The sequence below is a fragment of the Onychostoma macrolepis genome, chromosome 05 (assembly GCF_012432095.1).
Source record: "Onychostoma macrolepis isolate SWU-2019 chromosome 05, ASM1243209v1, whole genome shotgun sequence".
NCBI lineage: Eukaryota > Metazoa > Chordata > Actinopteri > Cypriniformes > Cyprinidae > Onychostoma > Onychostoma macrolepis.
The window spans coordinates 4,573,035-4,586,339 of record NC_081159.1 but is presented as its reverse complement, the minus strand read 5'-3'; the positions used below and the strand labels follow the sequence as shown (position 1 = coordinate 4,586,339).

Below are 13,305 nucleotides of genomic sequence, written 5' to 3'. Positions count from 1 at the left end.
TCAACTTTTTAATGATATTCTAATTATATGACCAGCACCTGTACATACATACACATCTGACATGAGAACAGAAAAAAACATTTATATAGTAAGACTTAACAATAGATAATAATAATAATAATAATAATGTGTATGAATCTGGAACAGTAGATTTATGTACAGATTTGTGCATTATTTACTTCATATACAGCTGTACAAATAAACAGATATGTATATGTATTTACATGATACTTGAGAAAGAGGCAATAATTAAAGATGGAGAATGAATTACAGAATGAATTACAGAACACAGGTAATGATCCATGTGTTAACTATTTAAGCTGGAGATGGCATGGGGGAAAAAACTGTTTTTATGCCTAGATGTTCTAGTGCACAGAGATATGTAGCGTCTTGCTGAAGGGAGAAGTGCAAACAGGTTGTGTCCGGGGTGAGAGGGGTCTTTGATGATGTTACCTGCCCGTTTCTTCACTCTGGAGTAGTACAAGTCCTGAAGGCTGGGCAGGTGCACACCAATGATCTTTTCTGCTGTTCTAACAGTCCGTTGAAGTCTTCTTAAATCTGATTTGCTGGCTGACCCAAACCAGACAGTTACAGAGGAGCACAGAACGACTCAATAACAACTGAATAAAACTGTTTCAGCAGCTCCTGTGGCAGGTTGAACTTTTTCAGCTGACGAAGGAAGTACAACCTCTGCTGGGCCTTTTTCACGATGGAGTCAATGTGATTGTCCCACTTCAGGTCCTGAGAGATGGTTGTGCCCAGGAACCTGAATGACTCCACTGCAGCCACAGTGCTGTTCATGATGGTGAGTGGGGGGAGAGGAGGGGGGTTTCTCCTGAAGTCCACTATCATCTCCACAGTTTTGAGCGTGTTTAGCTCCAGATTGCTGTGAATGCACCAGACAGCCAGCTGCTCAACCTCTTGTCTGTAAGCAGACTCATCGCCGTCCTGGATGAGGCCGATGACTGTAGTGTCATCTGCAAACTTCAGGAGTTTGACAGAGGGGTCTTTAGAGGTGCAGTCATTTGTGTAGAGGGAGAAGAGCACACACGCCTGAGGAGCTCCAGTGCTGATGGTGCGGGTGCTGGATGTGAGTTTTCCCAGCCTCACTAGCTGCTGCCTGTCTGTCAGGAAGCTTGTAATCCACTGACAGATGGAGGTGGGTACAGAGAGCTGGGTAAGTTTGTTCTGAAGGGTGTCTGGGATGATGGTGTTGAAAGCGGAGCTGAAGTCCACAAACAAGATCCTTGCATAAGTCCCTGGTTTGTCCAGATGTTGCAGGATGTAGTGCAGTCCCATATTAACTGCATCATCCACAGATCTGTTTGCTCGGTAAGCAAACTGTAGGGGGTCCAGCAAGGGTCCAGTAATGTCCTTCAGGTGGGCCAACACCAGTCTCTCAAATGACTTCATGACCACAGATGTTAAAGCAACAGGTCTGTAGTCATTAAGTCCTGTGATTTTTGGTTTCTTGGGTACAGGGATGATGGTGGAACATTTGAAGCAGGAGGGGACTTCACACAGCTCTAGTGATCTGTTGAAGATCAATGTGAAGATGGATGATAGCTGGACAGCGCACTTTGCGCACTTTCTTTGCTTTATATAGCCTATTCTCCATTCAGAATTTGAATAAAAGTTTTGTTTTTCATGCTGCTAAGAGGACCAATGTGGCGTAGTTGCAACAAACTTTCGGAAGTGACATCCACATATTCTCTCGAAATCGCAATGACTTTGTGATAATCATAACTATGGCCTGGACAAAATATGATATTCAATTAAAATCAAGTTTATTTGAATAGCGCTTTTTACGATACAAATCGTTGCAAAGCAGCTTTACAGGAAATTAAGTTTCTACAATATATTTATATATTGTAGAAACTTAATATATTTAACTTATGGCAAAATTGGGTAATTCTGTATATTGTCTGAGGGTTGGCATCCTCTGAGGTCCTCTGAGGGGTTGGCATCATCTCCTCTCAGGTGTTTGGTCATCTCAGATCATTTAAGTGTTGGATCCAGACTGAAGCTTCTGTAATTCCTAGTTACCACGGGATGTTAATCCCGCGGCAAAAACAGAGAAACAAATAGAGACATAATTAGCGTAGCTGCTGTTCCATCCAAGCAAAAATGATTTGTTCAACCTAAGCTAAAGAATAATAATGTGCATTTGAGCAGATATAACTGCAGTACAAGACTATATATGATGCATTATGTGAATGCTTGGCTAAAGAGATGCGTCTTTAATCTAGATTTAAACAGAGAGAGTGTGTCTGAACCCCGAACGTTATCAGGAAAGCTATTCCAGAGTTTGGGAGCCAAATGTGAAAAAGCTCTACCTCCTTTAGTGGACTTTGCTATCCTAGGTACTACCAAAAGTCCAGAGTTTTGCGATCTTAGGGAGCGTGTTGGATTATAGCATGGTAGAAGGCTAGTTAGGTAAGCAGGAGATAAACCATTTAAGGCCTTATAGGCAAGTAATAATATTTTGTAACTGATACGGATATGTCAGAATAGATGTGCATGAAGGCAAGCACCCTCACTAATTTCAGAAGCACAGACAGATTTGATTTTGGAACAGCGCATCCTTCCGGAGCTCTATACGGTGGGACTCGAGATCGGTCTGTAGCGCAATTGACTTGGTTGGTGTCGTGTCATAGCTGTGTGGGCGGAGTCAGCGTGGGGGAAAACGAACATTTCCCCCTCATTGGAAAAGCATGGAGTTGACCCAGAATGGTGTACTTAAAATAATTTCTGCTGCTCGACAGAGCAAGATACGTCGAAAAACTGAGCTGTATTGTGTCGGACTGTCCGTATGGTATCTGTGACTGGACAGACGACCCAACGGAATGGCCAGAGGTGTCGTTTCCCGACACTTTTTGTTACCTGATTGAGTCTCCAGGCAAGAGACCGCTTACTACAAGCCTATACGTGACGGCTTGTGAAAGTAAACATTAGTCGTTTTGTTTTGCTTAATCTTAATAAAGTGATAAAGACTAGAGTAAAAGCCTGTCATACTATTTTATTTATATTAAAAATAATTTTAACATTGACAAAATATAGGTAACATTAAAGGTCTACTGAATTGCCTTGAAATGCACAGCATTATGTGGTGTGTGCTAAACTTATAGCCTCATTTTCACAAATACACGCCGTAAAATAAAAATATATAAAATAACATGAAAATATCCCTTACGAAAATTAACCATGGTCACAACCAAAAAAACATGGTTATTATAGGTAAACCATGGTAAAAAACAAATTAAACATGTTTTGCTACACTGACCACAGTTTAACCATGGTATTTGTAGTAAAACTGTGGTTATTAGCTACAGCTGGTAATAAAAACGCCCAAAAAACACGGTTAGCCTAGCTTACATTTACTATAGTAATACCATTGTTAATTTTTGTAAGGGATTGTATATAATAATATGAAATAAATGTTTTAATATGACATTTACATCACAAAATATCAGGGAGTGACATTTATTTGATGTGAAGGAGGGTTGCTGTAAGCCCCATCAGAACTGGGTTGCGGTGCAGGGGAACGGGACTAATGACAGGTCATTGAAGTTGTGTAGTCTATCTGGAGTGCGTACAAATATGAATATTAAGCTTGGTATGTTTCATACGTTGTATATTCATAATAACTGCTGTCGGAGTTCTGATGTCGTGTGCTACCCGCTCAGATGTGCTACCTCCGTCAGTTTATTCAGCAGTATATAAATCTTCAGATCGGGTTTTTATTTTTATTTTTTACTTATTAGAGGTACAGAACGCCACACAGCAACTTTTCAGCATTGCACCAAGCAAAAATCAATCGAAATCATAACAAAAAGTAGAGATCAAGTGTCTAACAAGGTCTCCGTACATTAATTAGAACGGTTTGTTTTCCCCCACAGAGTGAACGGATATGACGTTTTTGTGGGCGTTCCCAGCAATGCCGACCAAGTCAATGTCTTTCCTTCCTTCTTTCTTATATATATATATATATATATATATATGGGTCGCCTCAATTTAAAAAGAAAAAAAATAGGGTCGCTCTGAAAAAAGTTTGAAAACCACTGCTCTAGATGACTCGATATGCGCAGATCGAGAAAGAGTATCTGGCCAGGGTGCGGAAGTTTGAAAAATATGGATGAGTTTAAGCTGGTGACAGATCACAAGCCGATTGTCCCTCTCATCAATAACAAGAGTCTAGATAACGTACGATGCCAGAGACTTCTGATGTGCCTAATGAGGTTCAAGCCCATCGCTGAGTATGCACCAGGCCACTAGTCATGGCGGATACACTCTCCAGGAGCCCACAAACCAGAGGAAACATGAATGCATGCTGATGTGGAGTGCTATGTGGCTGTGGTAATGCAAGGTATACCTGCAACACCCCATAAAATAGACTGCATCAAAGCCACCACTGCAGCAGATGGTGAGCTGCAAACTGTAATCAAGCTGATCAGGGAAGGATGGCCACAACACGGGAATCAAATTTCAGCAGCAGATAGGGAGTACATGGCTGCAAAAGCAGAGCTCTCAGAGCACGAGGGCTTAGTGATTAAGGGAAGGAGAATTGTTGTACCAAGGGTCATGAGAAAAGAGATCCTGGAAAAGATTCATAAGGGTCATCAGGGCCTCACAAAATCTAGAGAGAGAGTCAAGTCAAGTCACTATTATTTATATAGTCAAGTCAAGTCAAGTTGAGCTTTATTGTCATTCCGCTACATGCGGGGCATACAGTGGAACGAAATGTCGTGCCTCACAGGACCACGGTGCTACATAAATACAGGCATACAACAAAGGAGTAAGACAATATAAACCTATACACAACTATCCTACTGATAGATTTTGACTATAAATATACTATATATAATTTTTCCTATACATAAACTAAAAAATACAAACTATACGAGTGCTTCAGATAAATACTGTACATGTGAGAAGAGAAACATTGTGAGTCAGCATGTGATGTTTTATTAACAAGTTTCAGGAGGAGCACGCGCAGATAATTAACGCAGCCACTTCATCATCAGCAATCACACCATCTATCCAATCAGCTCAAGAGAGAACCCCTATAAATAATCAAAGCAGTCTTACCTCCATCAGTTCTAGTCTTTCAGCATCCCTCCACCACCCCGACTCCTCACCTTCAGCCTGTTCCTACCCCAGCATGGGGGAACGCTCTGGGTCCGGGCTAAATGCAGAGCTCGGACCCCTCTCTCCGTACAGGGGGAGTACCCTGGGCTCAGGGGTAAGTACCGAGCTCGGAGCCCTCTCCCTGGACAGCACGCCAAATACGCATGAACCTTCACTCAGTTTATTATATGTAAGTGTGAACTCGTGAACTGGCTGGGGAACAGTGCAGGATGATTTGTAGTGCATGAGCATGTAAACATACGTATATTACGTCTTTTTGTGGGATTTGGGGTCATCTAGTTGTCCTGGTCTCCGCGGACGTTCAGGGCTGTAGAGGTCATCTCTAGGTGCTACACCATCTGATCTGGATACGGACTGACAAAATTTTGAACTGAAATGTTATTGCAGCCATGTTGCCTATGAATAAATGAAAATGCATATTTTTAATTAAAGAGAACTTGGTGTGGGCTGCTTTTGGTGCCTGGATTTGTGCTTCAATAATGAAATCCACACTAGAAGTGAAAGACGTCTTCCCTCATGTAGATTGCATGTTTTCTTAGCTTGCTGGATGTTGGGCTCATGATCAGTAATCACGTTGTTTCATTAACCAAAACTGACTTGCTGAAATCAAAACACGGATGGAGAAGGGAATCGCGCGAAGCAGGAGCGACCAGCCGGGAGAGGATTCTTCAAGGTCTTAAAGCCTTCATCAATCGGCTAAGTTTTATTATTTCAATATATTAATATTATCTATTAAATCTCAGAGAGATGTGTTGTGCTCGTTGTCACATCGGACACAAATATGGCGGCGAGCATAGCGGAAGTGACGTCTTTGGAACCCATGAATAGATATACAAAGATGGTTCACTCCTATACTTACAAATGGGAGAATCTGAAACGTGCAATATGGCGGAATAGTCCCACCTTCTAACTGAAAGAGCCAATCGCTGATTGGTAAAGTCATTGCATCAAAAAATCTGCTTTTTAAACGCTATTTGAGCATAAGAAACAACATTCATCATGTGGCAGTTCATTTCAGATTTTGTTGCTGATTTTAAATATGTAATTTAATTGTGACTTCAGTGAACGGTTTTTGAGATTTCAGGATTCCCCTATTCAGGTAGATAGGACTTGGTCTTGTATGAGCTACCCAGATGCATTGCAAATATGGCTGCCGATTGAACAGACTTTCCTTGAGGGACTTTGCTTCAATTCTCCTTGACGCCCACACCTTCCAAGATGCACTGTGTTTCTTTTCTTTTTTTATTATGCAAACAAACATACTATTTACAGGTGACAAATCAAATACAAAATAACCAAGGTCAACGAAACATACATGACAGCCAACATGATTTGTGTGAGTGAGTATGAGTGTGTGTGTGTGTGTGTGTGTGTGTGTGTAATAATAATAATAATAATAAAGCTATAAATAGAAAGATATTGTAAGACTGCCTCTGGGCCCTCCGTGAGCAAGGCATAAATTAGGCCCAAGACGAGCCATCAAGGAGAGGTGCTGCGGGGCAGAAGGCCCAAAGTTCCACCCCCGGCTGCCACTCACATGCCACGCTTATCCTACATAAGTATATTGTATATGTATTGTTGAGTGTATGATGCATTAAAAGAGCGTGACGTGCAGTGTGGAACCAGCCCAGTGCAAAGTCTGCTATACATATATGCCTATGTCTGCTATACATATATGCCTCCCCTCTCCCTTCCTTCCCCTCTCTCCTTTCTCCCTTCTTCCCTTGCTTATTTTACAATAGATGTATGTATATCGTCAAGTGATGCATTAAGAAAGCATGTAGTGCTGAACCTGCCAGAGGCAAGAAAATTGAGGTACAAGGTCCCCGGCCCCACAGCACACCCACCAACCACTAAACCGAACCACACAGGGCAGGAACTGAGATGCCACAGCCAACTGAGGCCCAGAGGCATGAAAAGAGAAAGAGAAAAGAAAAGAAAATAGAGACAGAGACCGCTCACCGCTGGCTCACTTTGAATATGAATGTGACTTCTGGCCACTTGAATGCACGGTGATTGGCTACATTGCTCAGCGCTACGAAAACACACTGTAAATTAATTTTTTTTCTTTTGATATTTTCCAGAGTGCAAATACGCACTGGAGCATTTACCAAACATGTTTCGCCAATATCCTCTTATTACAGTTTTTAATGAGGGTGCTTTAGACCAGGGGTTCTCAAAGTGGGGTCCGCGAAATTCTTGGCCCGAGTCTGACAAAATCCTGTTTTTTATCCCTCCGAGTCCTCCCCTTTACACTACCTGCTATTGCAGCTTAGTTTTTTTTTTTTTTTTTATATCAAAGTGGTTATATTTCTTTTCGGTTTTTATAGAGCTAATTTTTATTTTTTTAAATGTTTGGAGAATTATTTTTTTTTTTTTTGCTTGTTAAATTCATGTTTTTGACGTATTTACACGTAAAAACGTGTAAATAAGAGTGTCAAAACCACAGCTCTAGATAGATTTCTCTTGACGTGACCACAAGCTGACAAGCTTTTTTAAATTATTATTTCTCTGTCTTATTATTTCTATTATCTTCAAATATTCTTATTATAATTTAAAATCAATCTTATTTGAATAGCTCTTTGTGCAACAGGTTAGTTCAGTTTGGTTAATCTTTATTTATTACCCAAAGTCAGTTTGGTTGCAGCATACAAGCATATCATATAAGACAACAAAACGCACAATACAAAAAACACTCTCAGTTTCCTTCCTAAAACGGTTTTTACCTTAAATTTAAAAATTTTACAGCTGAGGGGATAAATGAATTTCTAAACCGATTAGTTTCACTAATAGGAGTTCTAAACCAAATGCCAGAAGGAAGAAGGTGAAACTTATGATACATAAGGTGGGACTCATCTAACAAAATGCTCTGAGCTTTACCCAAAACCTGCTATATATATGATATAATTGGGCCACAGTCATCTGCTTTCTCCCCATTATTTTACTTACCTGGTTTACAATTCTCACAAAAAAAGCAGAGAAATAGTGCTTTAATACTCTGTAATCCAGCCAAATGCAGCCCCACCTGAAAAATAAATGTATAAATAAATAAATCAAAAGCAGGAAGAAACCTTGGGTGGAACTAACATCCCGTTCTCCTCTGACTGGTCTTTAGGTTATTTAAATTGGCAAGAAACGGAACTTGCGACCACCCTTTTTGCCTATTGTGACGTTCATCTTGAGTGGGAGAGAAAAAAAAAGGAAGGTCAGCACCTCATTTTGTCCACTGGGAATTGATTGGATAGTAGAAAGTTGGTGTTAATAAATAGAGATAGACTTGAATGCAAGTTTGCAGGTAGTTGTTGATTAAACTCATACACTCTCAGAAATAAAGGTACAAAAGCTGTCACTGGGGCGGTACCTTTTCAAAAGGTACAGGTTTGTACCTAAAGGGTCCATTCTGGTACCTTAAAGGTACATATTAGTACTTAAAGTGTACATATTTGAACCTAATAGGTACAAAAGTGTACCTTTTGAAAAGGTACCGCCCAGTGACAGCTTTTGTACCTTTATTTCTGAGAGTGTATGGCTATTGCTTAGTCCCGGATTTCAAGACAATTTATATATATATGAAATGTTTTGCAAATGCACAGTGATTAGTCTTGATCAACTTATTCTCTCTTTCTCATTTGTCAAGTCACCTTTATTTATATAGCGCTTTATACAGTACAGATTGTGTCAAAGCAGCTTTACAGCATTACACATGAAAATAATTTTTCAACAAAATTCAATTCTGCTGTAAAGCAGCTCTACAAAGAGGACGATAGTAAACAGTCAAATCCAGGTTGACTATACGGTGATCTCAGAATAAGAATGAAACAGATTAATATTAATGTACATGACATTCTTCTTACAATGTAACAAGTGTTCCTGGTTGACCTAATTAATGCAGCCTCAAACTCTAATCTAAATTTAAACTGACAGTGTGTGTCTGCCTCCTGAACAGCGCTAGGAAGACTGTTGCAGAAATAGAAAAAGGATCTACTGCCCAGAGTTGATTTTTATATTTTAGGTATTATCAAATGGCCAGAGTTTTGAGATCGCAGCATACGTGAAGGACTATAATACAATAAGAGCTCACTCAAGTACCGAGGAGATAAACCATTCAGGGCTTCATAAGCAATCAACAAGATTTTAAAAATGTTTAATAGGGAGGCAGAGCAGTGCTGATATAACTGGGCTAATGTGGTCATACTTCCTGGTTGTAAAGACATAACATGAAAATACATTAATTTGTAATACAGCCTATTCATTACACTGCAACCATATATAGACTACAATCATATACTTACACATTCTTATAAACAAATAAACAAAACATTACAGTATTATGACAAAACAGCAACCATATTATGACACACCATCAATAAAAAAACAGCTTCGAATGGTCCTTTATAAGGTTGATATTAATATACTAGAGGTTATAGAGTAGATATTGAGTTTGTGTTTCTGTAGCAATGTTTATTCTAGCAGTAAGTGTATACATGTGATGCAGTGTATCAACAAAATCAGCATTTAACTTGAAAAGCAAGCATGAATTTGGACCATACAGGGCCAATTTTCAGAATAATCTTCAGAGTTTGGATTAGGAGTTAAAAGAAATGGTCCACTTGTCAGGTGGAATACAGAAATTGCTGGCATGCATTTTTGTGGACGTGGTGTATATGTGCTTGCTGATGTATTTTAGAATTGTTACATCAATCTTTAATACCTGTGTATGGGCAGCATCAGTTGATTGCTGTGATCTGGGTCATCCATCCATTCTTCAAACTGCGTATCATCTATAGGGTTGCTGGGATGCTGGGCCACAGGTGTAGAAAACACTGCATGGATGACCATTCCATCATAGGTGAAAACACTCTTTCTCATTCACTACACATACAAGTTAGTGTCTCCAATTCAACTCTGGAAAAACTCCACACAGCCAGACCTCCTGGCTCATTTGGGACTTGATCTGGGGACCTTATCGGTGCTAGGCAACAGTATAATCGTGCATTCTGCACTGACCTGGGTCATGTGCCATCCACTTCATTTTAATATTGCATCCCAATAACAAATAAATGATCGGGCTGGTAAAAGAGTGGGCTGTGGCCAGTGCAGTAGCTGCTGGAAGTCCATATTTTAACATACTTGGACCCAGGCTGTGGTTAAGAGTGGCTTGAAGCATGGTTAAGAAGATTTGAGGGCCCCAGAACACAAAGAAAACAATCTTTATAGCACAGATGATCTGTGCCTGCTTCTTGCAGTCTTTACACGTTCTATGAGCTGATGTCAAACAGCTGAGAAACATTATCAAAGCTGGCACAAGAAGCCCAAAGAGAAATCTCATGATAACGACTGCCTTCAGCCTTGCAATGCCGTCTTGAGTTGTTTTCGATTTGTCCAAGTCATAATCATCAATGCACTGAGAAGATCGGACCTCTCTGGAAAACAGCGAAGGACATGCCAAGACTGCTGCAATGGTCCAGGAGAATAAAATCAGAATGATGTTACAATTCTTGCAATTTTTGAAGCACTCACTTTTTGAAAAAGCAAAACTAATACTCCAGAGACTCAGCATGGCTGCCGTGGAGAACATACTGCCGTAGGTGATATAGGATGACAGCTTGCAGCTTGCTTTTCCGTAATTCCATTCAAAGTCATTGTGAGCATAGAGGAGCTGAAAAACATTAAATGCACTGGAGATTAAGTGTGTTAAAGCCAACGCCGTAATCCAAATGGCAACTGTCGAAGATTTCTTGTTTTTCAGGCAACTGATGACAATGACGATGAAGTTGAGGGTGACACCGAGGATCAGGACAACAGAATATGTAATTAAGTAAATCATCCTGATCTCATGTTGGATCGGCTTGGTTATGTTTTCTGATACATTTATTGGTTGTATGCTTTTAAGTTCTGTAATGATAGCATCATAGTCTATGGCACTGTCTTCTCCGGACATTTTGTAAAGCCTGAAACAAAAATGTATGGATTATTATTTTACTGTGAATAATATGCTGCCTAGAAAGGGATGTGTTCTGTTCATTTTTTTTTTTTTTGTAGCCACACTACAATAGTTATGAAAATGTGATATCTTCTTTATATGTCCATAATATCCATCACCTTCATGTTACATAACCTACCCCTTCCTGGACACAAAATAGAATATTATTCTTAGAAGAACAGTGCAGACAAAAAGCTTTACAGAAGTGGTCACTATGAACTTTCTTTAATGGAAAAGAGCTGTGTGATTATTTTTCAAACTTCTTATTTTGTGTCCAACAGAAAAATAAACACCAGGCTTAGGGAAGAAATTACTGAATTTTTATTTTTGAGTGAACTGTCCCGTTAAGGAGAGAAAAAAAGGTTTCTTTTTCCAAGCAAGGCACCAGCTAGTGCATGGAATGCGATCTTGTTCTATACTATATTAAAGCATAAACAACTAATATTATTTCTTATGTTACAGTCAATGACTTTGAAATCTGACACTATCATTAGCGATGAACACATTTAAACACCATACATTATAATCAGTGCAAAAAATTAATAGTAAGACAATGACAAACTCAGGAAAACTGTAATTCAGATATCACAGAAAGAAGAAAATCTTAATATTATAAATGAAGAATGAATCTCCAAAACATAAAAATAAAAACTTTCAGAATTAGAGTGAAAAATATGTGCAAAAAGAGCAACATCTGCAAAACAACACTGCATGTTTTTTTTTCTTTTTTCATCTTGTACATTTTTGCACACAATTTACGTTTCAAGTTACATCTGCGTGTCTTGCAGGAAAGTTCATTTTAATCCCTTATTTGGTTCAAATGCTTTGCTTTGTGCATATTTCCGTATAAATCCTCTTACCTTTGGCAGCAAAACAGCAGAGTGAAGAAAATCAGAAATGTGTGTCTATCTGCGAGAACGGCGAACTGAATATGAAAGTAAAAGGCATTTAAGCTTTTTTCCCCGAAGCGCATGCGTGTTTTCATCAACTGCAATTTGAGCTGCAGCACATCTTGGTTCAAAGTCAAAAGGTTTAATCAATCCTGTACCAGTCGGATTGACGTTGTAACACAACCACATGTGGAAAACAAATTTTATTCTTATAAATGCAACCAGGTTTAAAATGTTGTTTGTAAAGATGATTAACGTACATAACATCCAAGTTTGTGATTCTAAGGTTAAAAGAGACTTGCACCTACATAAACAAGTTGCCATGTTAGCATCATACCCAAATTTTATTTATTAAAACATTCTAGTAGCTTCACTTAAGCAGGCTTAAAAAGTGGCACGTATGAGGACTGCAATTATCCAAATTACCTGAACACAGTGTCCTAACCAGACGCGATAAGATTCCAGCGACAAGCAATTTGTCTGTTCACACCAGAGGCGACACAGCTAAGCAACACGACAGAATCAATCAGTAATCACAGAAAAAAACAGAATCCCCTATCACTTGTCGTGCGATGCAGTTGCTGCTTTGTAGAAACCCTCTGATTAACATGGAAAATAAAAATGAAAAGGTACCTTTTTCTTGCGACACTTTTTCAGTGTAAAGTCGAACAGTGAGAGCCACAATATTCACTGGCACAAACTCAAAGATAATGGAAGTGAGTAAACCAAATTTCTAAAAAGCAAGATATTCTTGATTTTTGCAAGGATGAAGGGGCGTCGCCCTCGACGCTTGACTCACGGTGTGTCTGAAGCTTGGTGCTGGTGCAACCGTCGACAACAGCCAATCTAATTAATTAATTAATTAGCCTACATCATGTAATTCAATGATAAACAGAGTACACGAACGCAATACAAGCACAACACACACCAGATTCACACCAGATTTTAAGTTCACATTAAATGCAAATTCAGTTTTATTACAAATATGTTATGGCACGACACCCATATCTGGTATTAAAGGGATAGTTCACCCAAAAATGAAAATTAGTCCAAGACTTACTCACTCTCAGTGCATTCTAGGCATGCCATGAGATATGTGATTGTTGTCATATGTTCTATAAAAATCTCAAATACATGTTTGAATTAAAATAAAAATGGATGATAAATACGCCTTTAGTGTGGAATTAAATAGCAAGCACTTTGAGTGTCTTGTTCATCATTTTTATATTCATATAAAAGCAACAGAATTGAAATTATATCATGTTTATCAGCAGCACAGCATAT

General features: G+C 39.1%; 1 protein-coding gene across 7 annotated transcripts; it reads right to left on the bottom strand.

Moving 5' to 3' along the window:
• Positions 1–12,791, bottom strand: LOC131541637 (chemerin-like receptor 1). Of its 7 annotated transcripts, none has more exons than XR_009271551.1 (4): positions 11,992–12,429; positions 9,860–11,099; positions 8,220–8,325; positions 1–5,502 (listed from the first exon to the last, which is right to left on the bottom strand). XR_009271551.1 is itself a non-coding variant. In XM_058777519.1 (3 exons), exons 1-3 carry the CDS (start codon positions 12,114–12,116, stop codon positions 10,121–10,123), a joined length of 1,038 nt encoding a protein of 345 aa, XP_058633502.1. In that variant the 5' UTR covers positions 12,117–12,431; the 3' UTR covers positions 8,679–10,120. The 7 variants fall into 7 exon arrangements, 4 of the variants coding, with proteins under 4 accessions (XP_058633502.1, XP_058633503.1, XP_058633501.1 ...); XR_009271550.1 differs by lacking the exon at positions 8,220–8,325 and adding an exon at positions 8,098–8,173; XR_009271549.1 differs by lacking the exon at positions 8,220–8,325 and having other exon boundaries at positions 1–8,173.
• Between the last annotated feature and the right edge of the window lie 514 nt (positions 12,792–13,305).

What these genes read in the sequence shown, in the direction of transcription:
- LOC131541637 (XM_058777518.1), bottom strand. Translation starts at nt 12,116, where the DNA reads ATGAAAACACGCATGCGCTTCGGGGAAAAAAGCTTAAATGCCTTTTAC. An exon ending in CTGCTGTTTTGCTGCCAAAG is followed by an intron (nt 11,100 to 11,991) that starts GTAAGAGGATTT and finishes TTTTTGTTTCAG; the next exon opens with GCTTTACAAAATGTCCGGAG.